This window comes from Xyrauchen texanus, chromosome 14, assembly GCF_025860055.1.
Source record: "Xyrauchen texanus isolate HMW12.3.18 chromosome 14, RBS_HiC_50CHRs, whole genome shotgun sequence".
Taxonomy (NCBI): Eukaryota; Metazoa; Chordata; class Actinopteri; order Cypriniformes; family Catostomidae; genus Xyrauchen; species Xyrauchen texanus.
In genome coordinates this window covers 6279043-6301351 of record NC_068289.1, presented here as the reverse complement: position 1 = coordinate 6301351, position 22309 = coordinate 6279043, and the positions used below count along the sequence as shown (strand labels likewise).

At 38.2% G+C, this 22309-nt stretch overlaps 1 protein-coding gene across 1 annotated transcript in view; it reads left to right on the top strand.

The window, feature by feature from the left end:
• Positions 1 to 22309, top strand: part of LOC127655271 (mannosyl-oligosaccharide 1,2-alpha-mannosidase IB) — a 96106-nt gene that overhangs the window by 63784 nt on the left and 10013 nt on the right. The window contains exons 5-9 of the mRNA XM_052142977.1: positions 9431 to 9525; positions 10219 to 10342; positions 10428 to 10521; positions 20344 to 20459; positions 20550 to 20769. Of these exons, the coding sequence (XP_051998937.1) occupies positions 9431 to 9525; positions 10219 to 10342; positions 10428 to 10521; positions 20344 to 20459; positions 20550 to 20769 (649 nt within the window). The remainder of the gene's footprint in view (positions 1 to 9430; positions 9526 to 10218; positions 10343 to 10427; positions 10522 to 20343; positions 20460 to 20549; positions 20770 to 22309) is intronic.

Genomic DNA, 22309 nt, shown 5'->3' with positions numbered 1-22309 from the left:
GGGCGAGGCAAATAAAAGAGCTCGCAGTCAGCTCTCTCATTGTTGGGTGTTGATGTAGTTATAGCAGTAGTGAGAGACAGAAAGTTTTAGATCGAGTTTTAGAGAAGCCATAATGGTAAATTATTGTGTTTGTGCTGGTTGCACAAATTCCAGCCTGTCAGGACATTGTGTCCATCATTTTCCTTCTAGGAAAAACAAGGCTTTTCGGTCTTGGGTGCGTTTTGTGCAGGTGAAGAGAGCAGACTTCACTGCCGCGTCTGTTACCACACACTCGGTCGTTTGTGGCGCACATTTCACTCCGGAGAATTATCGACCTGGAGATTTGTTGGAGTCTTGGATGGGATTTCGGAGTAAGGACCACGTGAGGCTGATTACTGATGCTGTTCCCTCGGTGCACTCGATGGAATCAAGTCCACCGTCAAAGTTTACACCGGATTTTGGCGCTGGCGGACTGGAGGACCAAGTGCTAACGTTAGCAGACATTCTGTGCAACGAAAACGAGAACATTTTCGTTTTTTATAAAAACGAAAATGTTTTTATATAATATATTTTTTATAATATTAAATATTTAATATTTATTTAGTATAATAATACAGAGAGAGGGAGAGAGACTGAGCTTTAGGACAGGTTGTCGTAACGTAATTGTCTGCCTTCTGAAATGAATTTAGTAGTTTGCACAATGCTATAGCTATTGGCAGGAAGCTAGCCCAACTCTCCCGTTTCCCTGAAAACAGTGTTAGAAACAAGTGCTTCCACTGTAGACAGCTTTGTTTATTATTATGGGATCTTAATAATGCTTTATTTAATTAGTTTTGTTGCATCATAACACATCTGGTGTATACATTGTGTAATAGGTTGTTCACCGCTGCAGAGCTGTCGCACAACTTTCTGCATTAATGTAATTCAGCTAAAATGCTTTCACACTGTCATGGGTGTGCAACTCTGCAAATATCAGCCATTTTAACAGCTTTAACTGTGACATTTTTAGTAATATCATTGTGTAATCATTTTCACTGTGTAATGTAGAACTAAGACTTGTTTTTACATTGTGTTAATTAATGAGAAACAGTTGATTTTGAAGTCTATTTAATTTTTTAAGTATTAAGTCACTAAAATTATCAAAAAATAATAATGTCTACTGTAAATGGTAAAGTAATATATAGTGTAAAACATTTTGGAGTAGAATTTCCAGCCAAAATTACTATTGTAGTTTATACTGTTTCTGTGAATATAAAAATACTCATACATGGTATAAAAGTTTGGTGATACCCAGTTTCAAACAAACAATGGGAACTGACTGGAATTTGTAAAACAAAATTAGCTTTTAAAGTATTTTTTAGCTCAGTGTGAATTTTAACAGTTTTTTTTTCTTTTACGAAAATGCCCTTTAACCCTTATAGCTCTGAAGGTTTTTTTTTTTTTTTTAAGATTTGCTGTTTCAGTAGCATACTCAAAATTAAAAGCTTATAACTAAAATAAACAACAACAACAACAACAAAAATTAGTGTCAATTGTTTGGTATCTTTGCAAAAGAAAGTTTTTCAAATTTTTTAATGATATAAATTCCGATACATTCTGAGACTCTGAAACAGCCAAAAATGTATTTATTTTTCTGATTTGAAATTATATTTATCTCTGGATGTAAATAAGGTGACTCAGAAAAACATGAGACACGTCAACTGTAACTGAGGAAGCAATCAAAAGTTATAGCATTACAAAAACGTCTCCAAGTTTCCAGAAGCTTTTCCAAACAAATAAAACATTGTACTGTACATAATAACTAAATTCACATGCAAACACAACAATGACTAAAGGTTTGCATTGCATACAGACATGATTTTGTAATGAAATTTCACAATATGAGTACCATAGTCTGCGTCGTTGACTCCGTTTCATGTACTTGACGCCATCTCCTGTTGACCACATGTAAACAATGACATGTCTCTCTGCCCAAATATGGATGATTTTTGCACCGATCTGAACTCAGTCCAATTGGTTTAGCATTCCATGACACTACATAATTTCCGATGACGTTATCTGATCCAGGAAATGTAACGTGTTTTCAGCCAGATTGCAAGGTGCCAGATGTACTTCGTATTAATTATCTAATGATCTATGCATCCGATTACCTTGTGTGTGGGCTCATTTGAAATATAATCACCTCCTCTAAGTAATGGTATGTCATTTTTATTTTCAGTTTTCTTTGTAAAGTTATAAGCCATTAAGCAACACCTGTTCACATGAAACATACATTTCAAAGACTAAAAAGGCAATTAATTTTAGTCAATGAAAATAAAGTTGCATTTTTCCTAACATTGTCAAACTGTAACAGGCCTAACTTTAACATCTTAAAATCCACGATCCCGGTTCCGGGATTTAAAATTACGTCAGTAATAATGTACTTCCAATTTTAAATGTATGCGGAGGAGTTATGAGCTCATATCTGGTACCATTTGAAAGCTTAGAATGTCTACTTTGTTGAGATATGCATCACTTTGGCATTTGTTTTACACTAAGTAACTTATTTACAATAAATTACATAGTTCCACCCATCAAAAGTCGTGCCATAATTATGTGCGTTTTTGAATACATATGTCTCATATCGCTCAAATATGACGCACATGTACAAACCATGTATCAAATGAAAGCTCTCATTGCCAGTAAGAAGTTCCAATAAGTCTTTTTATTGAGGTATAATCACATATCTAATACACTTCGAATGAATCATGAAGTATACAATCATACAAGTGAAATTATTGAATATTTGCCGTGCTACTCGCGACTAGACAGCACAGTTAGCCACAAATGCTACATAATCTTTTACCTTAGGTTATTCTCTGCAAAATGAGCCGTTTTTCAGTGTTTTCTGTGGTTGTGTGCCCAAGTAATCCCTCGATATGTCACACGAGTGCAGAAACACCACAAAGTAATGTTATATGATATTCAACAATCCAGGAAAATATGTAAACATCCGATCCGGATAAAGCATATATTGCCGTAAAGCTTAGACCCTCCGCTTCCGGCAATGTCTCTCAAGATCAAATAGACCAATCAGGGGCTGTGATATTGCATCCAGACTGTGAAGTGATCACTGGGTAGGTTACGTGCCCAAAACACACAGACGCGTCTCACCAGACACCAGAGCGCATATTTACCACTTTCAACAGTGTTTTATGTAATGACAAAGGGTTTTCTGTAAAATTACACTGGGATTTTGCATTTATAGCACTGTATATGGGTATGGGGAGACTTTAGATTTGGGTAGGCGGAAAGTACACCAAAAAAAAGGTAATATTCCTCTCTTCAAATAAATTGAAATAGATATTAATTAAAACATGATACAGACAAAATTCCTTTTTCAGGTATTTGCTGACATCTAGTGGAAACAGCCAAAACTGTCTGCTTGCTGCTAGGGTTTACAGGGCTTGAGTATACACTTTCAAAAATGAATTTATATAAAAAAAATCAAAAAGCGGCTCTTTTTAGGAGGGTTATTACTGTTCAGACAACATATATTTAATTTTTTTTTATTTTTAGCAGTGTTTTATGCAACTTCAAAGGGTTTCCTGTAAAATGACACCAAAACTGTGTATTTAGGCCAAAGTATGTGGGAATGGGAAGCTTTTTAATTTGGGTAGGCCAAATCCAGGCGGAAATCCCCAAAAATGGCAAGGATCTTAAATTAAACAAATATTAGAAAAAATTATACACTTATTTATTTACACATGTGTCAATTATGTAAGACACATGCAAAATACAACTGTCTTTGTTGTGACAGTATGAGCTCGTAATAATAGCATATTATGAATATATTGTAGTATTAGCTACTTTTTTAATATTTTTGAAGTTTTCTGAATTTTTCATGCTTAGACGACATGCTTGTCTTCATTTTCAGTTTTCTTTTAGCCAGTTTTGGATATTGCATTGTGCATATTCACAACATAAATTACACAATCTGACTTGGTTCAGCTTCAGCCGTTCATTAGTTTCATTTGCTGTACAGATGTCAGCTGTAATATTACATATATTTGTGGGTCTAGTGATTAATCTCATCTAGAAATAGGTTGTTGGACTAATTAACTTGTTTGTAAAGTGATTCATTTAACCGGTTTCAGCTCTTTCTGTTCACACAGCTCAAACAGAGAATTCCCAACATACTGGATTATTGGATTATATGAATCAGTTCTTTCTAGATATTTCTTCAAAAAAAAGATGCTTATCGAGACATTTCTTCTTTTGTTTATGTTTTCTCATCATATTTACATCAACAATGTGTTTAATTAAAATAATTTAATTGTCTTCATGTTGGACCAGTGATATTTTTGTCAGTTATTTCATTTACGAGAATAACTGTAGGAGCTCTTAATCTATAAAGTGTTTTTGATTTCGCACATCTAATAGGATTTTTATTTTATTAATAGGAACTTTATCTATCAGGGACTGATTTGACCATGAAAAGTAGTCTGTAAGGCTGGTGGTTGGAGGGGAGGGGTGGAAAAATAAAGGGGCTTGGTGACCTCAACCGAAGAGGAAATTCATTTCAGAGGCGGAGCAAGTTATCACATTTTTGAATAAAGATTACAAAGATAAACATGGCACAGTGTGGCCAGGAATATGCATCAAAAATCTAAATGGATTTCATGTTGACTTATAAAACCTGAATGCATTTAGTTCAACCAAGGTAAGATTTCAAAAGCCTCTTGAATGAAGTTTGCTTTTTGAAACTTTGTACATACAGGCTGGGTTTTTTTCATGCCCTGTAGACTCTAGACAGTGTATCTGTCTTACAGTAGTTGCATTTGAAGCCATGCAGTTATTTATCGTTTCAATTAAATGGAGGAATCATTTTAAATAAAGGCAGTAAATGTTTTCGAAATGTAAATGTAAAAATATACCAACTGTCCCTGTTTGTTTCGAGATGAGATGCTTTTGGCTAAATGCACAAACATTCTCACATACGGCAGCCTAATTTCTTCATTGGACGCCTGCCCTGCTGCTGGTATCTGATTGGCTGCATTTGCGTCAGATTGGCTGTGTTTGTTTCTATCTTGATTGGCAGTTTCCGATAATGCTGCCATGACGACGGAGAGAATAAATACTAAGGATGGGGTTTGTCATAAAAGGCTGCACAAACATACTGAAATCCAGAGAGGGAGCGAGCGCAGAAATCCAGTTTTAACCCTCTGTACAAACACTCATTCCCTCAATTTCCAATGTGCTCTCAATAATCTCTTTTATATGTAAAATGTATAACATAGTATATATAACAACAGGATCATCTCTGGTGTTTATGATACACATCAACCAGATTAGGATTCAACAGCGGAATCTGGATTCTGGGAATTACACACACACACAAGCACAGAGTGGTCCAACTAGTTATACCGAGGGAAGCACTCATTTAGCCTAAATTAATTTCTGAATTTGTCATGCTTAGGAGACTGGTATTTATTTATTTTTTATTTAAAAAAAAAATTTCTCTGGATATGCATTGCATATTCACAACATAAACTTCATAATCTGACTGTGCTTCAGCCGTTTATTAGTTTCATTTTCTGTGCAGATGTCACCTGTAATATTATAAAACAGAAACAGACATTTAATGTGTGTATAAAAGTAGCTACTGTTCATACTATTTCTAATTATGTTAGAATATAGTTTATCTAACATATTTTATAGTTCTCACAACAAAAAAACATGGGATTGGTGCTTCTAATACTTAAAGGTGCTCTCAGTAATTGTTTATTCATTAAAAAAGTTTAACTTCTAAAGACATGAATTTTGCAACATGTATTTACATGTCCCCAACAAGAATTCTCCTTCATAATGTCAATGGAGTGTGTTAAGTCATTATGTGATTCTCATGTTGCAGCCAAATGGGCCTGACTCAATGAACATTCATTTGACTGTCCAAGGAAACTGGGCACCTTTTTTGTTTCTTTTTGTGCTGGTTCCACCTAGTGTCTGGAGTTTGTTTTGTGTAGTAACACTCCTTTGGGACAGTGTTGTGAATTAATCTGCATGTTCATTGTGCTTATGCCTCCTATTGGTTGGAGTTTGTTTTGTGGAATATTTATTGCAGGACATTGGAGTGATTAGGTCATTGGCTGCACTCATGTACAGTCGAATGGGCTGGCTCACTGAACATTCGTTTGACTGCCCAAGGAAACGGAACAGTTTTTTTTCTTTGTTTTTTGTTTTTTGCTGGTTCTGCCTAGTGGCTGAATCTTGTTTTGTGGAGGAACACACCTGCAGAACAGTGTGGATGGATCTACACTTTGTTTGTGTTTATCCTGCCTATTGGCTGGAGTTAGTTTTCTAGATTATCTTTTGTTGTGTAATTCTGTCTCACAAAATTTGAATAGAATCAGCGGACTTGAGTAATCCGATGGCAAATTTGTCGCGGGGGCTAATATACTGGGTTAATGCGCATGTTTTTTCTTTTTTTCTGTTTCTTTGGTTTTGGGGGAAGTTCGGGGTTTGATTGTTGCACTAATGTTGGAATGTGGTCTTTATAATTTAGTTTTTGACAATCTATTTTTTCTGATATGTCAAACTGTCAAATGTTATTATGAGTGGTTCGTCTCTCTCCATGTGGAATGTGAATGGGTTTAGGCATCCCATAAAAAGAAGGAAGGTTTTTTTTCTTTTTCTTAAATGTAAGAAATATGATATAGTGTTTCTTCAAGAAATGCATCTTTCCCTGCAGGAAGCTGAAAAATTTGAAAAGATATGGGGTGGGCATGTTTTCTTTAGTGCTGGCTCAAGTAAGAGCAGGGGAGTCATTACATTGATAAGTAAACATCTATAATTCAAATGTCTTAAACAGAGTAAAGATAAAATTGGAAGTAATTTATGGTTTCATGAGAAATTCAGGGGCAAAGGTTGATTTTGGCTAATATTTACACACCTAACGCTTATGGTCGTGGCTTTTTTTGTTGATCTTGAAGGGATGTTGCAAGCTGCTGGCACCCCTCATAATATAATATTCGGAGGAGACTTTATTGATGCACTCTGTCCTTGATCATAGTGAAGCAAAAGTGTGTAAGTACACTAGAGCAACATTTATGCTTCACAAGATGTGTAAAAATATTGGTCTTACAGATATTTTGAGACTTTTGTACCCATCTGGTAGGGGCTATACATCCTTTTCATCAGTCCATAAGATTTATTCTAGAATAGATTTTTTTATATATATATATAATATATATATAATTGTAATCCCTCATTTAATCTGTTAACTGCTCAATTGGAAACATCTTAGTCTCCTTAGTCGCTTCTTCTGCTTTTTTTTTCTGCTCAAAAGCACTAGGTGAGATTGCAGAGCTGTAGTCAGAATGTCTGCCTGAATCACAGTGATAGAGAAGAGCTATGGAGAGAAAATAATTGATTAGTGCGTGGTTGACATCTGCTCCACATGCCAGTCTGCTCTGTCAGAAGGATGAAGGCTCTTTTTCTGTGTCTCTGCTGGTATGTTTGTAAACTCCTCGTAAGTGGACGTAAAAAAGCATTAATTTTGTTTAAAGCAACGCGCAGTACATGTATTACAGATTGTCTGGATCATCCTGGGGTTAAAGTTAACATGAAACATGCATTCACAAACCCATTTTAATTCCATAAAGACAAATGGCTGCACGAACTAGGATATTCAATAAGATGATTGATTTTGTAAATCGGTAATTTATTGGAATGGGCCATTAAAAACCAGAATGGAGCCAGGTCTGAATTTGGGTTAGCTTGAGATTCTGAAGATTGTTTTGTGATAGCTCATGGATCACTTCTTGTGAGGGATTCAACCAGCAGCTTTCCATTTATCAACTTCAAGCTTCGCTATGCCACACCAAAAAGATAATTTTGTAAAGGGCAGGTTGATCTTTGCTATAGGGCTGCAACTAACGATTATTTTGATAATCAACTAATCTAACGATTTTTAGAACGATTATTCAACTATTTGGTTGATTATTGCTACAATTAATCGTTAGCCCTTAACCAACTATTCAGCTTGTGCCTAGACTTGAAAGGTTGTATTAAATGTTTACTAACAATAAAGATGACAAAATCATCTCAGTCGGGTGCAGTTTCAATCTCTCCCCCTTCATGCGACTCATAGAGAAATGCCATTTTTGTAATTTATGTAACTTTAATAAAGGATGCATTAAAGATATAATGCCAGGTTGTTTACTTTTTAGATACTCTGACATGCAGGTTTTGCTTAAGTGGCCAGACCCGGCTCTGCTTTATTTCACGATGACAGTGCTTCTGTATTTCCTTTTGCATTTTCCCATTATAATTCCATTATATTTTGTGATCTACTTTTAGGTCACCTGAAGCTGTTTGGAAAGTTTAGAGTGCATCTGGACATCTGTTTTCTTCCTCTCCTCAGTCAGACGCGAGCTGCTGTGCTCCTCTCTCACGTCATCATTAGAGTTTCATATGATCTCATGTTACGTTAAATGAGATTAAACGACTATTCGACAACGAACATTTTTGTCAACAATTTTTGGTGTCTACATTGTCGATAACTAATCGTTTCAGCACTACTTTGCTATGAATATGAATGTGTCCATATGCAGCAGTATTATTGTTGTTAAACTGCAGCTGTCTGCCAGATGCACGGTTGAAAAAAATCTATGCTGAGGGTGAACAGATCCAAGTGCCGCTTTTCACCTCAGTCAGTGAGTAAACACGTGCAGGTGTTGTTCTTTGGGTATTTATTCTCTGTGACATTGTATGTTCTCTCTCACTCTCTCTCTGTAAGGGAGTGTGTGCAGTCAGTTTCCCTCTACTGGGTTTGTGGATTGAGTTTGTCCCCTTATGTCGGGATTCTGATGTGTAAAATTGTGTTACAGGAGTGAATGCACCTTCAAATCAAAAGAAAGAAATTATAATTTAAAGTGAAGGGCCATATGGAGGCGCTTTTTGCATTGTGACAATCTTTTCATAAAAACAATAACACAACAGGCACATTCTTTATACAAAACCTTTGTACAGGGCCTAAGGGCAGGGCAAAATGGCGATTTATATATTGCTGCTACCTGTATGATATAAAGTGTCAGCCATTAGAGATCTTGCTATTTGTCAAAATGTGAAAGTTACATAATCGTAATTACTACTTAAGAAGTGGGAAGTAGGATACTTATAATAGCACATGAAGGCAGCGTTATATTATTATGACAATCACATTCCACCCCTCATTCGCATTCCCTCAATGCAAACCAGTCTAATTCTCATTACTGTGGTGCTGGAAAAAATAGTACTAACTAATGCTGAATAGTTCGGCTTGAATTGCTCAAATGGAAGGAATATTCCCTGTTACGGTCTGGGGGAATGTTTAATTGTGCTGGCTTGATTCTTTCTGTCCACGTGTTCACTTTTCTTTGTCTCCTTTGTGTTTCATAATGGATTTCTCTTCCCTCTGTGTCTTTGGTAGGTTTTTAAGGTGAAGGCTGTCCAGCTGGCAGAGAAGCTGCTTCCTGCCTTCAACACCCCAACAGGCATCCCCTGGGCCATGGTCAACTTGAAGAGGTTTGTCACATCTCTACAGCTATACCAAACTTTCCTTTCATTCCTAAATCCTTTCTCTCTTTTTATTGCTTTATTTGCCTCTCATCCAGCCTCTCATCTTTCTCACACAACGTCTCTCTTCCACTAATTGTTACCGCTAAGGGGTGGCCGCATAATGGAAGGCTGTTGAACCTCATGCGTCTGTAAAGAACCCTGTGGCTTTTCATCCCACAACTTTAACACGACTTTCCACATAATTTCATTAGAATAAAATGAAAATTGCACAATTCATCTGCGAAATGCATTGTGAATGTACATCAAGGTTTTTTTGTGTTAAAGAAGGGAGGAGGTTCAAATTGAGCCAGACATGGCTTTTGTGAATTAATTGGGGTTTTAGAAGAAATTGCTCTGGAACAGACAAGACCACTGCATTTTTCAGGGTGTTTTAATCCCAAAGGAACGGCACTGTTTTATTAATCCCTACTCATGTTGAGCAGACTTTCAGAGTCAAAACAGGCACACATATAAATTTGAAGCAGTATTAAGTGTATGCTGTTGTATTCTGAATGGAAGTGAAAAGGATGCATTATTGCAGTTTGACAAAATTAGCTTGCTATCATTCTTACATGTACGTTTATAAAGGTCATTTGCTTCAGGCTAGTATGGAACATTTTATACGTAAATGTCATGTGTGTTTGTCTCTGTCTGTTTCAGTGGAGTGGGGCGTAACTGGGGCTGGGCATCAGCCGGTAGCAGTATTCTGGCAGAGTTCGGGACGCTTCACATGGAGTTTGTGCACCTGACATATCTGACAGGAAACCCTGCCTACTATCAGAAGGTACAAGAGTGTGAATGACTGTTGTTCAGTCCTTGTATTTGTGTCCTGCTGTGCATTTACATTTGTATTGTTCTGCACCCATCAGGTGATGCACATTCGGAAGCTGCTGGCTAAAATGGATAGACCCAATGGGCTTTACCCAAATTATCTGAATCCTCGGACAGGACGCTGGGGCCAGCGTGAGTACCTCCCACTTACATCCTCAGTGCTTTACAAGCAACTCTGTCTTCAGCTCTAAAATCTTCTTGAAAAGTGTAAAGCCCTCTTTGAGGGTAATTTCACTGAACAATTGCAGCTTTTGCGCATCGAATTTCAGCTCAACAACCTGCATCTTATTCACTAACTACCCTTAATCTAGTTTAAGCAGATGCAATCGGTGCTGGAAGCGCTGCATTTTAAATATTTCAATTAAGTCATCGTCATTATTTTCAGCAAGCCTTTCTTTGTAAATTAGGAACATTAGGACCCAAACACTGAAAGTGCGAGGCCCTATTGTTCTTCTAAGGATTATTATTAGAGGTCAAGCCCCGAAGGGATCTGCTTGCGGGAAAGTTATTTTGGCACAATGATAGAGGACAGTATGATCCGTTACCACAGCAAATTTTGCATCTCTACCTCAAACCCTCTAGCGCCACCAACTGCCCAAATCTGCACTCACGTTTATGTTAATGACTTTTGAACCGTGAGTAGAAACTAAATTATTTTTTCCTCTGATTCCTTAGCCCAAGACGATTTGATTGCACCCTATGATGTCATTTTCCATTATAAGAATGTTTCCGCCATTTTTAATTTTCTGAAAGACCTACTTTTTCGAACTCGTCCTTGGCGGTTTTTCCGATTTGCACAAAAATTGGCCTGTATCATCTAGAGGCACTCACGACAAAGTTATTCTCAGAATTTTGATAAACCATACCGTTTTCGATTGGCGCTTCAATGAATACAACAAAGAGCACGCCAAAATGAACGTGAGGGTATATCTCTGTAACGCTGTAGCGTATTCATACAAACAATATTATTTGTCATAGGCACCATGATTTTAGGGTGCCTGCTCAGTTTCGGAACAGTGCTACCTAGTGGTCACGAGATATGAAAAAAGCTCATTTTTGCTTATAACTTCTGAAAAGTTTGTCATAAAATCATCAAATTGGTCTCATTAGATTCAGTGGGGTATAATGAGTCCAACGATATGAAAAATTCCTATGTCGGCCATTTTGAATTTAGACAAAATGCTGTATTTTACCAACAACTTGGCGTATCGTTACGAAACTCAGTATGTGTCTTTGGCACCATGCTCTAAAGGGACTCAATAAAAAATAAGAGATGTTTTTGTATATTTTCTATTGATCATGTCAGCAGTAATTCATTATTAACGATTAAATTATTTGAGTAGCATTATAATCTGTTATATATTTAGATCAAGCACACTTTCTGCATGTTAAAGAGATGATTCAGGTGTCTGGATCACAGTAGTGGAGTGATGCTGCATAGTCCCGGCAGAGTGAGACAGATCACAACGCAGTAGTCTGCTTCATCATCTTTATAGCGCTCCAAATCAGCTCACAAGACTTGTGTCATGCAAATGCCGTTTAGCACAGATGCTTTTTTACGTTACGCCATTGCCTGATCTGCATAACTCCTTTTGTGAATCAGACGCTAAACCATTAGGCAGCTAATTTCTATGGCAGCACAAAAATTTTATAACACAAATAATGTGTGAAACAACTTCTTATTCTTTATCGATATGTCTCGACCATGTATTAAATGGATTTCAATATATAATCAGCATTTCATTATCAGACTCTGTCCACCACCTTGGATTGAAATTGAAGTGTCTTAACGTTGATAGGTACATGGGATGCTGCCTTAGATTTTGGTTATAACGAGTTGTCTTAGGGGCGGTTCTTGAACAGAATGCGTTCTTGTGCAAAAAAAATTAAATAAAAATCTTTTAACCCGCCATCTAAAACAAAATGTGTGTCTAGCGCATGTCTGCATAGAAAACCAACTAAAAAACAGTGCTGGTGGATGCAGAAATAATCACTAGAAGCAATTCAAATGAAATGGATGATTCGAAAAATCAGAGCTATGCGCTTTTGCAGTGTTTATACAGGCAGATAATTTTCATAATCCCTCTGTTGGGGTTTATTACTCTATAAATGTGAATGATGACCGAATGACAGATTATCTTCATCTCCTCAATGATCATAGAGCTTCAATAGAGATAAGATGAGAAGTTTATTTCTTTATATATAGTTAGTAATTATGTGTAGTGAAAACACTCTACTTTGTTTTAACTGACTTAATTACTGAGAGAAATGTGGGTTTAATTAACACCCTGTGTCTAAAGGCTAAACCTGATCAACCCATTGTGAGTGCGCACACACACGCCGCACACACACGCACACACACACATGTGTGTCCAAATGGGTTGAATGTAATTAAGGTGCACTAGAGATCTATTTCTAAATGAAAACTTGATTGACAGACCATTAAAGTAGAGCATTATTCCCCAGCCACACTGCATCTGCCCTTACCTCTCACTCTCACACAATACTGCCAAAGCATTAACATACAATAAAATAATAATAAGGTGCAAGTAATGGTAATAAAAATAAGAAGTGTACATTATATAGTATACAATAACAGTAGTGATGTTATTGCAAAAAAATTAAATAACAATACAAATACTATATTATTTTGTTGTACAGAGACCTTTTAAATATAGTGATCAAAGCAGTGATTGGGTTCTGAGGGTGCGCAGTTTAACACCCAAAATTGAAAATTCTCTCATTATTCACTTACCCTGATGCCATCCCAGATATGTATGACTGTCTTTCTTCAGCTGAACACAAAGTCACAAAAATGTAACTTTTGGACTGTCAAAGTGCTGGCACCCGTGTACATCCATTAAAAGGACCTGACAGAGCTCCATCTTCTTAAAATCTTCATTTGTGTTCTGCTGAAGAAATTCAGTCATACACATCTGGGATGGTATCAGGGTAAGTGAATAATGAGAGATTTTTCATTTTTGGGTGAACTATTGCTTTAAAAATATATAGTTTGAATGAAGCATATGATCATCATCTGCTAAACTGGAAGAATGTGGTTTGAAAGTTTTTCAAAAGTATTTCTCACTTATTTCTCTAAACTTGTAACATTGAAGGAGAAAGTGTGCCTCTGTCTCAACCTCACCATTGTCTGTCCATGACTTGTCTGCTTACTGACGGTGAAGCCTCTTTGCTTAGCTTTCCTGTCTGGAGTTCTGATTCTTACTCGCATCAACCCTGTAGTTTTTTATTCAAAGACTTGGAATGCATTTACTTTAGAGCTGGAGACCGTTAGGGAATTGTTTTTGATTGGCACAAGCGAAACAGGAACAGGCTGTATAATAAAGGCCCAAAGGATTTATGGAAGTCTGACGAGGATTTTTAGAAGTTTGTGAGTCTGAAACAACCAACTTTTTTTTTAATTTCATATCTCACTGCGCAGCAGCCTTGGCATTTATTCATTCTCTTAAATGGATAGTTCACCCAAAATGAAAATTCTCTCCTATATGTGTATGATATTTTTTCTTCTAACCCTAGCTCTGTAGGTCCTCACAATGCAAGTGAATGGTGATCAGGCCTTTTGAAGCTACAAATAGGAGATGAAGTCAGCGTAAAAGTCATCCATAAGATTCCAGTGGTATAATCAATGTCTTCTGAAGTGATTCAGTTGGTTTGGGTGAGAACAGACCAAAATATAACTCCTTTTTCACCGTACATCTTGTCATTGCAGTCTCTAGATGTACGGTGAAAAAGGAGTTATGTTTCGGTCTGTTCTTACCCAAACCAACTTTGTGAAAGATACCACAGGACACCATCAGAGGTCTTGTGGAGTCCACGCCTCAATGGGTCAGAGCTGTTTTTGTGGTACGAGGGGGACCTACGCGATATTAGGCAGGTGTTTTTTATGTTGTGGCGGATCATTGTATTTTGGTTTGTTCTCACTCAAAATCCATTGAATCACATCAGAAGACAGTTATCGAACCACTGCAGTCATATGGATTACTTTTATGCTGACTTTATCTGCTTTTTGGAGCTTTAAAGGTCTGATCACCATTCAGTTGCATTGATTGTATGGAGCTAAAATCTTCTAAAAATCTTCATTTGTGTTCAGCGGAAGAAAGTAAGTCATACACATCTTAGATGGCATGAGGGTGAGTAAATGATGAGAGAAATTTCATTTTTGGGTGAACTATTCCTATAATCACTGTCAGTGTTGTTTTTTGTTTTGTAGTAAATTCTACCACCCTCCTTTCTGTTCCTCAGACACATTCACCTCTACCAGGGGTCTCTCTCTCTCTCTCTCTCTCTCTCTCTCTCTCTCTCTCTCTCTCTCTCCCTCTCTCTCTCTCTCTCTCTCTCTCTCCCTCTCTCTCTCTCTCTCTCCCTCTCTCTCTCCCTCTCTCCCTCTCCCCTCCCTCTCTCCCCCTCCCTCTCTCTCTCTCCCTCCCTCTCCCTCTCTCTCTCTCCCTCCCTCCCTCTCTCTCTCTCCCTCTCCCCTCTCTCTCTCTCCCTCCCTCTCTCTCTCTCTCTCTCTCTCCCTCTCTCTCTCTCTCTCTCTCTCTCTCTCTCTCTCTCTCTCCCTCTCCTTTTATGTTCCTTTGCTTCCCTGCACCTGTGCTACTTGTTTCCCTTTCTTTCTGTTGCTTTCACCCTGTCAAACTCATTGTCAAGATCCACATATTCTGTCTGAACTTTTTCCTCATACTTTTGCCCTTTACATTCCAAACACTCTGTCTAGCTCTGTCCAGACTGTGTTATGAACCCAAGTCAGGGTGGCTATATTTAATTTAATGTGAATGAAAATAAGGCTGTGAGGGATATATGTACAGACCATTCAGTGGATCTAATCATTTAGATCTTGTCTAATTTTTTTTATAATCCCCCACACATCCTGTATTATTTATTATATTTTTTATGAGCTGAATTATTATTATTTTTATTTTTTTTGGCACTTTTTTTTCTTTCAGCTTCTTGTCTCTTTCTGATGAAAAATTAAGACTGTTATTAAAAAATAAATAATGCAAACTTGAAAAGCGTTCTTTAATTTAAAAAAATTGCACCTTTTGTTTGAACTTCTTGTTACTAGCCCTACATTGTTCTTACATATTTTCAGGATACTTTCTGTGTTACAAAAAGAAAGCATTTGACTGGCAGCCATATCACCCTGCAGCTCTTGCCTGGTTGCCCACTAAAGCTAAGCAGGGTTGAGCCTGGCCAGTACCTGGATGGGAGACCTCTTGGGGAAAACCAAGGTTGCTGCTGGAAGTGGTATTAGGGAGGCCAGCAGGGGGTGCTCACCCTACGGTCTGTGTGGGTCCTAATGCCCCAGTATAGTGACTATACTGTAAAAATGCACCGTTCTTCGGATGAGATGTTAAACCGAGGTCCTGACTCTCTGTGGTCATTAAAAATCCCAAATTCCCCCCATTGGCCCCTATCTATCATGGCCTTGTATTAATGTCCTTCCCTGAATTGGCTACATCACTCTACTCTCGCCTCCCCACCATTAGCTGGTTTGTGGTGGGCGTTCTGGCGCACTATGGCTGCCGTCGCATCATCCCTATGCTATGTAAACCGCTTTGAGTGCCTAGAAAACCGCTATGTAAATGTAAGGAATTATTATTAATAATTATTGAATTAGCTACTTTTTTTTTTTTTTTTGGTCCCTTTTTTTCTCCTCAATTTGACATGCCCAATTCCCAATATGCTCTGATTCCTCATGGTGGCGCAGTGACTCGCCTCAATCCGGGTGGTGTAGGACGAATCTCAGACAGCCTGCGCATCTTATCACGTGACTTGCGGAGCGTGTTACTGTGGAGACCTAGCACATGTGGAGGCTCACGCTATTCACCACGGCATCCAATCACAACTCAACACTTAACCCACCAAGAGTGAGAACCACCTTATAGCGACCACAAGGGAGGTAACCCACGTGACTACCGTGCCAATTGGTTGCTTAGGAAGCCTGGCTGGAGTCACTCACCATACCCTGGATTCGAACTCGCATCTCCAGGGATGGTAGTCAGCGTCTTTGCTTGCTGAGCTACCCAGGACACCAGATGCTTTTTAAATCATCCAAAAATAGAATAAATGAAAAGTTAATTTGCTTTGCAGGAGCGTGTTATACTTCTAATCATTTTGCCATCTTTTTGTCACCGTCAAGTTGTCCAAAACCGCTATGATTTTTTTTCATCCATGAAACAATACGATGGGTGATGAGAGGTTTATGACGTGACTGTCAAGCTCAAAGCACCATTAAAGTTAACCGCATCACTTGTGTGCTATATTTCAAGTCTTCTGAAACTGCTGTATACAATAGTGTTTTAAGGAGCAGACCGAATTTAAGTCTTAATTCACTGAAAATCATTCACTTCATTTGAATCTGGCATGCACACAAGAATGTCTTTTGTTTACATAAGTGCAGCGCTGTAAGCACACTTGACAGCATGTAAGAAGGCAGTGTATTGTTCTTGCATGTACTGACACCACAACAATTTTGATCGAGTGAAACTAAACAAGATTTGAGAACTAGGGCAGTCTTTGAGCCCCCGTTTAAATACCTGCAAACCCAAAACTTTGAGAACCACTGTGTTAAGGCAAGCATTAATATTACTTTTTCTCATACTTGTGGCTTGGAATTTGAACGAACTAAAGTCCAACTTTGGCATTTAACTCATCCTGGACGGTGATGAATTCGCCTGGTGGATAATAAACCTCTCATACAAATCCCATAGACCTGATAGAATGACCCAAGCCATAACTGGGGCAGGAGTTAGGACTTAACTCTATAGACTTAGGTCAGTAAGAAAACCACCAAGCAATGCCCTTACGATCACCCAGAACCACACAGCAATGCATTAAAAACACTCTTCAGTTTCTCTGCATCCCTCTATCTCTCTCTCTCTCTCGCTCTCTCTCTCCTCTCCCCTTTCTTCTTTTGAATAATTCATAACAGCGTCTCTGTTTTGCCACCACCAGGCCAGCACCTCATAGCCATTTGCATAAAATACATATTTAAAGAGACACTGAGACAAAGTTAAGAGAGCTCTCGTAAAGTGCCTCTGCCTTCTGCCTCGTTGCTGCCTCATTGAGTTCTTAAGCTCTCGGTCTGTTTTTGAACCAGCGATTTTTAGCCGTGTGACTTGCGTGTTGACACCTCATGTAAAACTATAACCTCCACATCTGTTCTTCACCCCCAGCCTCCTCTGAAGACCTTCTATAATAGATTTTGGCAGCTCAACTCGTAAACCGTTAGCACTCCCCCTAGCTCGCTAGCCTTGGTCGCTGTGACCGTGCTAATAGGCTCCTCCCACGCTCCTCTATGATGCTTATATATATATATATATATATATATATATATATATATATATATATATATATATATATATATATATATTAGCTAGTATACAGTATGCACTCCCCTACCTCCTGCATAAATCACACTGAGATGTAAGGTTCTCTGTCTGTTCCTCAGTTGGTTTAAACAAGCTCTCATTTGATATTTAGCACACAAACAAACATACACAAACACACACCAAACAGCATCTTGTGATCAGTGAATGCCTTTTTTTACAAAGACTTTAACATGGTTAATGTCACATTTGATCATTTGATTAGTGACCTACAGGATTCCCATGGTCATGAAAAACCTGGAAATATAAGGGAATTTTTTAATTGTTTTTTTCTAGGCCTGGAAAAGTCATGACAATTTATATATTAAATCTATATTCTTCTAGTGTTTCTTTAATGTAAAATATTTCACAAGTTAGGTACTGTAGAGTAAAACGTGCTTGCATGCCATAGTGAGAAGTCTAAATGATTAATTTACGATCTAAATGATATATAAATAATAAAAAAAAAAGATGTGTTCCATTTTCACAATTGCTTGGAAAGGTAATGGTATAGTCATGGAAATTCATTGGTAAAAAAGGGTGGGAAGCCAGTGTAAAAATGACACCTCGCTGGCCCAATGGCAGAACATTTTTATCTGACTCCAATTTTATTAGACCTCGAATTTAGGTTGAGATTCTAATTATTATTGATCACTAATTGAGATCTTATCTAGATTTGGATACTTAATTATTCTAGTCATTTCTATACTTTTCAATTGCACTTGTTTATTCAGAATTCTGTTGCTTAGGGCCTCATGTCGGCCTGGTGCCATGGTCACAAACTTGACAGTTCGATCTTTAGCTAGAGGTAAATGTGTGTGTGTGTGTGTGTGTGTGCGTGTGTGTTTGAGAGAGAGAGAGAGATTGAGCGTGTGCAGTCACCTGTTGCCACTCACAAGCAGAGATGCTGTCAGCTTTCTGAAGATCATCTTTCTCAGTGGGAATAATAGCATCCAAGCGGGGCTATTTCTCCCTTCTTCGCGGTAGCCGGTGCGCAAGAGTCAATCACTATAGAAACCGTAATGTCCTCCGCCATTTTAAATGGCACCTATTGTGTAATTAATTAGTCTGTTGTGTCTCTCAGCTGTGATGAGCCGTAATGCTGAAGTTGTTTGTTTAAAGCTATTTCCTAGCTTTAGCAGTAGTAAATCAAGCGATCACGAAGAGCTGTTTTATGTAAACACTAGCTGACATGGATTCATTTCACGTCACCTAACTGGCTCATATAACACACAAAAATGAACTTTTGCTACCACCTGCTGGCTAACATATGTAATGTAAAAAAAAAAAGACATACAGTAGCTCTTAACACATATGCACTGCTCTTACACTTTAGTTTAGAATGACGTGAACACACACACACCCACACACTACCGGTCAAAAGTTTAGAAAAAACTTACTCATTCTTTATTATTTTTTTACATTTTAGAATAATAGTAAAGTCATAAACTATCGAATAACTTAAATGGAACTATGGGAATTATGTTGTGACTAAACAAAATCCAAAATAAATGAAAACTGTGATAGATTTTAGCATCTTCAGAGTAGTCACCCTTTGCCTAGAATTTGCAGACATGTACTCTTGACATTTTCTCAACCAACTTCATGAGGTATCACCCTGGGGTTCTTTTTAAACAGTATTGAAGGAGTTCCCAACTATGTTTGGGCATTTATTGGCTGCTTTATGTGCATGCCTTGCTTCTGTCAATGTCTACAACATTTCTGTCTTAATTTCTGCTACTCATTCCAATAACTCAGCGCAGATTGTTTACATGGTCTGTTTGTAGGTACACATTATGAGCCATTACCAGCACAAATGACTCCCCGCCCGTCAAACGCACACATTAAACACTCACACTGCAGAGTCATTAACTCTGTCAGAGTAGAACACACACTCAAAGGCTGTGTTTGTTAGTGATTAGTTGTGTGCTGGTGTGTGTCCACGCTGAATGAACACGGGCAAAACAGGCTCACTTCAGCGCATTTTATTGTAAGGAGGGTCGGTGTCAAGCCTGAATACGCTTTTATAGCAGCATTCATGAACATTAAAAGACTGAGCTTTGAACAGAGAGTACACAAAACTGAGCTGATAGAATAATTCTAAGAATCACAACTGATCACAATATTAAGAGTTGAGAAATAGAATTCGAATTAGGCTAGTTTGATCATTTTTAAGGATTAATTAACCTCAGAGTAGTCTACACCAAATAATAAATCAATATAACACAGGAGCAGGAGTACTGTATGTCCAGCTATCAGCACTCCTGTGATTTTCATGTTATTACCTTGCATTGATGAGCAATAATGCTGCTGTTAGTTTAACTCCATTCCTCAGCTTTAGAGTCATAATATACAACAATTAGTTCCAGTCCAAATATGTTTGATTTTGCCATGTTTCACAGGATTTTCTTGTTTAATGTGAACAGACAATTACTTGATGCTGGAAACTTATCAGGCCACACATGGTTAGGACATGATTTATGATGTAGAATTATTCAGGAAGACTATTAAGATCCAGTAAAATAAACCTCGTTTAACCTTGTTTCTCGCTGTCACCCTGCAGATCACACCTCTGTGGGTGGCTTGGGTGATAGTTTCTATGAATACCTGTTGAAGGCCTGGCTCATGTCCGACAAAACTGACACAGAGGCGCGCAAGACCTACGACAATGCAATCGAGGTGAAGACTGCTGGTTTCTGTGACAACTTGTTGTTTCATGCTGTGCCAGTGCCTCTGTTCATTCTTTCATCCCCCTCTCTTCTACTCCAGGCTATCGAGCGCCACCTCATCCGCAAGTCCAACGGTGGTCTTACTTTCATTGGGGAGTGGAAAAACGGCCACTTGGAGCGCAAGATGGGCCACCTGACTTGCTTTGCTGGGGGCATGTTTGCCCTGGGGGCTGATGGGTCACCGGATGATAAGGCTGGACACTATCTGCAGCTCGGAGCAGAGATCGCCCACACCTGTCATGAAAGCTACGATCGCACTGGTTAGTAAATAAGAAAGGGCAAGAGATAGACGAAGGGTATAAGAGGCATGAGATCTCTGGGCATTGTGACTATGTAATCATGTAAAATTTGTAGCAGGGTGTGTTGCCATGGTAACTATACAGGTTATTTTGAAAATGTGGCATTTCTTTTTCACACAATTTGACATTGATTGATTGATCGATCGCAGCTCAGCCACTGCGGGTTCTCAGACAGATGGTTTCACATCTACTATGAGGTTCAGTTTATTATATGGAGTTCATTTTTCACAAATACGGTACACTTTAGTGGCCTATAGCCCTTTTAATGCATTAGAGGCGCAAATTTCACGTTTCTTGTTGACAAAGATTACATAAGTCAGACAAACTACTATCTAAATAAAATTAAATGTGCAAAGTAGCTAGTTTAAACACATCAAATGTCTGTGTACCCATTACATACCCATCCCCCATCCCACCAGAGGTATTGATGAAGTCATAATTTTGATCTTTTAAAATTCATATTTTCATAATTATTTGTTGGAAAATTTAAATGTAATTAACTTTATTTTATTAATGTAATAAAGTAATATTAGCTGTCTCACATTTTTGCATTTTACTGCATGATCTTTCCCTATTACTAAATACCGTAATTTCTGGACTATAAGCCGCAACGTTTTTCCCACGCTTTGAACCTCGCGGCTTAAACAACGATGCGGCTAATATATGGATTTTTCCCGCTTTCAAATTTTATTTAAAAAAAAAAAACATTCTGTGACGTGCTCAGTTTTAAGGCGGCATGAAGCTTTCATTAGACCAATGAAATTGCCGAACGGGTTAAGGTCAAAACAACTTTTTTTGTTTACTGTTTAGATTAAATCGAGCGCGCTCAAACTTCCCATCATTCTGATTACGGTAGTAATTTTGTCACCCTCACCATGGCAAAGACATGGAGAAATGCATATGATGCTGCTTTCAAGTTGAAGGCGATTGATCTGGCTGTTGGAATAGGAAATAGAGCTGCTGCACGGGAGCTTGGTCTTAATGAGTCGATGATAAGACGTTGGAAACAGCAGCGTGAGGAATTGCAAAAAGACAACTAAATCTGAGGCTATTCAACTCCGACACCGAAGGAGATGACTTCAGTGGTTTCAGTGCACAGGACGAAGAAGATAGTGACCAATGACTTTCTTGGTAGGCTACTGTTTACTGCAAATGTTTTATTACAAGCCGTGTGTGGCAGCGGGGGCGTGGTCAAGCGCCCGTCCGGGAGAGAAAAGCTGTAAGGGCGCTTACACCTGCGCTAAATTATGTCTAACACCTGTGTCTAATTTCAAGTGCCCTGCTTCACGTGTCCTTCTTGGGAAAAATGTCACACGGGCACCAGTGTGACAGTTTTCAGCAGGGCACTTGACGTTCCAGGTAAGGCTTTTAATGGCCACAGCAATGTTTACAATCAATTTTATAACGTTTCTCAATTCTTCTATGCGCCAACACTAGACTGACGTGTGTCACTCTCTCAGCTCTGTGGCTGCTGCCTTTTTATGCCGCTCTCCCCATGCTT